General features: G+C 53.3%; 1 protein-coding gene across 2 annotated transcripts in view; it reads right to left on the bottom strand.

Annotated features, from left to right (window-relative positions):
• Positions 1-2403, bottom strand: part of GMNN (geminin, DNA replication inhibitor) — a 22901-nt gene extending 20498 nt beyond the window's left edge. For both annotated transcript variants that reach the window (XM_019523798.1, XM_019523805.1), the window contains exons 1-2: positions 2315-2403; positions 2157-2209 (exon numbers count right to left, since the gene is read on the bottom strand). In XM_019523798.1, coding sequence (XP_019379343.1) covers positions 2157-2204 — 48 coding nt within the window. In that variant the 5' untranslated portion in view covers positions 2205-2209; positions 2315-2403. The remainder of the gene's footprint in view (positions 1-2156; positions 2210-2314) is intronic.
• Between the last annotated feature and the right edge of the window lie 1187 nt (positions 2404-3590).

Genomic DNA, 3590 nt, shown 5'->3' with positions numbered 1-3590 from the left:
ATGGGATTGAGAACCCCACCTTAGACACCAGATTCCTGATGCTATTCATGGTTTCTCAGAATGGCAACCCAGCTACCCCAATATTGAGCACGCAGTTCTACAGCAGGTCAGAAACTTTTGCCAGGGTGGCTGTGACATGACCTGGTCTTCCCTGTCCCCACAACAAGTTCTACCAACCAAGCAGCCAGTTGTTACTCAATCCCTCTGCAGCAAGGCCCAATGCTCTGCTGTGGAAGGGATGGGTAGTACAGGTCTGTGACACCCCCTGCCCCATGCCAAATTGGGCTTCTGCAGGCCAGATTCATCTGACAGGTTGCTGACCCCCAATCTAAAAGCAGGGAATGGGAAATATGAGCAGAGAAGGGAATGTCTGAAATCCTACCCTTCTCTTGAACTTAAAACACTTGGATCACATCCATCCCCTTGGGATTCAACAAATGAGAGTCTTCCAACAGTAGGCATCTATTTATTCTGCCAAACAAGGGAGAAGGGCCAACTCTAAAACCATAGTCAGGAGGAAAAATACTTGTCTTTTACATAACCTAGCAGGTAAACTACTTGGGAAGCAGGAGACCCAGATTCAATTGTTCCCCTTATCACAACATGCTTCAAACACGCTTGAAGCATCTCCCAGGGAATGTCATGACCACCTAACTATCTGCTAGATGAATCCTCCACCTCCTGTTGAAAGCCCGCCACCGTGCCAAAAAGAGTTCAAGCACCGCTGGATTGAAAGAACTGCATGGCTTAGTATCAAAGGCTCTCATCTGAGAGGAGTCTAGAGTTTAACTTAGTTTCCTTTATCAGGACCTCAGTATTTTATCTAGCAACTAATATAAAAGTATATTAACAGTCCTGAGACAGGAATCCAGGATTCTCTTAGGCTAGTGCCTCAGCCAATAGGCTACCATCAGCCTTTTTCTCTCTGGCCCCATAAACCCCATCCATATTCTTTGCTGCAAATCTTCAACAATACAGGTGGCGAAGACCACACCTCCCTAGATTTGCTCTAGGCTGTGCTCACGTGGGAGGTGCAGGTTTGAACACACAAGACTTCCAAAGAGAAGTGCTTTAGGTATTGAACCCATCCAAAAATCTAATAGATTAATCTTTGGCGGTCCACATCCTTGTTAAAGAAAGTGCTTTCTTCAGGTAAAGCCATTTATAAATTGTTTTAAAATCTGAATACAAGACACTGAAGTGTTTCTGACAGTAGACTAATAGCATGTGCCCTATTACTTTCCAGGGGCAGGGTATGTGCAGACAGCTATTTCTTTTGAGCTGGAACTTCTGAAATCCCCACTCAAATTTATGTCATCTTTAAAAGAAACTGGTATTCTCCAGCCCCGCCTTTCCCCAAGGGTAACCCCATAAATATCTTCTTAGCATTTCACAGCACATTGTAGACTAGTGGTTTGATTACATGTAGTCAGGCATGTAGTAACTATTCCCTGTGGCACCTTATTTAGTATTACATGAACTCTGAACTGATAGTTGTTAATTTTGGCATACTGCAGACCAGCAGCAATCCTTTCTTATACTGAGTATAAGAGAGTTGGCTATGTATCCACAGTATGCCCCTCAGCCTAAAAGAGGTTGGGAACCCCTCCATTAGAGCACCTCTGCTGTAGCAATAACTTCCCCCCCATTCTCCCCAGGATTTTGCAGCATTCACAGGCAAGCCTGGTTTAATGGCACAAATCAGTTTTCCAAGTTTGCCAACATGGAGCTGTAGTTTACATTCAGGTCCTCCTGCCCACAGGCAAATGCACCATGGGGCCTGCACACACCCGCCTACCACAAAGGGATGCGCCTGCAGCACCTCGCTTTACAATGCCTTACAACGGGAGATAGCTAACCCAGAGCACAAGCGAGGCCAACATGGGTGGCAGGCAGGTCAGCGCAGGGACAGCACTGAGCCCACAGGGCAGACCGCAGAGCTGCAGATGGGGCAGGAAGGGGCACACGGGGCAAGCGCGGTCTGCAGCACGGCAGGGTGGCTAGGGGGCACCCCTCGCCTACTTGTGAGTGCGCCCCATGCCGCCCGCACCCTATCCCCAGGGCCCCGCGCAGCCCCTAGAGGGCGCAGCGAGCAAGAGGGGCCGGGCACCCTCCGCGGCGCCGCCCTGCGCTCAGGCCTCGACCCCGGCACCCACCTGGATCCTGCCCGGCGCCTTCTCGGCCTCAGGCGACGTGGGGGCCATACCTGCGGAGAGAAAGGAACCGCCGCGTCAGCCCCGCGGACGGAAGGGGGAACCCCCGGGACCAGCCCCAGCCCCCGAGGGGAGAAGCGGCACCTTCCAGACCCGCGCAGACCACTCCCCGCAGGGCCACCCGCGCGCTTGCTTAAGCAGCGAGGAAGCGGGCGGGCCCCGCCGCGTCACGTGACCCACCTCCAGTGTCGCACTTCCCTTGGCTGAGGCGGGAGGCGGCTTGTTTCCTTTCCGGTTGACCAATGGCAGGCCGCGCCCGCCGCGTCACATGACCCTCCTTCTGTGACTCTACTGGGGAGAGGCGGGGCTGATGTGGCGGGTCCTTTCCACGGCGACCAATCGGAGGCCGGCTGGCTCTGGGGGGGGGAGAAGAAGGGGGTGGGGGGGGGGCCGCGGGGGCAGGAGGCATGCAGAGCGCTTGGGGGTACATCGGAGGCCGCGGCTGGCACGGGAGAAGCCTCTGCCAGTGCTCGGCGCCTGGAGTGACACTAGTGATAACAACCACCCCCACCAGCACACCCACACCAGGTTGTCTCCACACAGACACATACACCCCTCCCAGGTTGTCCACACCCAGACCAGGTTGTCCACACCCACACACACTCCACCAGGTTGTCTACACACACAACCCCTTCAGGTTGTTTACACACGTGCGCACACCAGGTTGTCTACACATACACACACCAGGTGGTTGTCACACGTACACACTGTGGTTGTTTCTCCACTGGCTGAGGACAAGACCACAGCAAAGGCATAGAGATCAGCAGGCATGAAAACTCAGGCTCCATTAAATGTCCCTGGCTGCTGCAGAGCTGCGATCCCGTACGCAGAGACTGTGCTTGACCCTTCCTGTCTCCTCAGGCCTAGGCTATGTCTTTGCACTGCTGTCAATAGCCAGGGGGGGTGTTCTTTGTGTCACTGGGAGAAAATACCGGGTGCAAAGGGTTTTTAGGCTGGTGGAGGAGGGTCCTGTCTTACCCTAGAAAGTTCTGTCAGCAGGAATCCTCTGGATGTAGAGCAACCCCTGCTCCTGCACTGCCAGAGCGCAGATGCACTGGCATACCAATGCCAGGACTACAGGTCTCCATCACAAGGATTGCAGCCCACAATTCGTCAGTCTCCACCTGTGTGAATGCGGACTGTGGTAGGCATCCGGCTGTCTTTTGCAGTGTCCTCTCTGTCAGTGCCATGCGTAGACTAAATGAAAAGTATTCAGAGCAGGCTCAGGCCTGCCAGAGGGAACTGGGAATGAGTGCCATCCCCTTCCTACCATGTATTTCTCTTCTGCCACATAGGCTTTTTCTGCAGGTTTTCAAACAATTGCATAGTTTCATAGTTTCTAGGGTCGGAAGGGACCTGAGCAGATCATCTAGTCCG

Source organism: Gavialis gangeticus, unplaced genomic scaffold (genome assembly GCF_001723915.1).
Source record: "Gavialis gangeticus isolate Ggan-Ray unplaced genomic scaffold, GavGan_comp1, whole genome shotgun sequence".
NCBI lineage: Eukaryota > Metazoa > Chordata > Crocodylia > Gavialidae > Gavialis > Gavialis gangeticus.
Note: the sequence above shows the minus strand (reverse complement) of the source record. Positions and strands in the feature narration are given on the sequence as shown.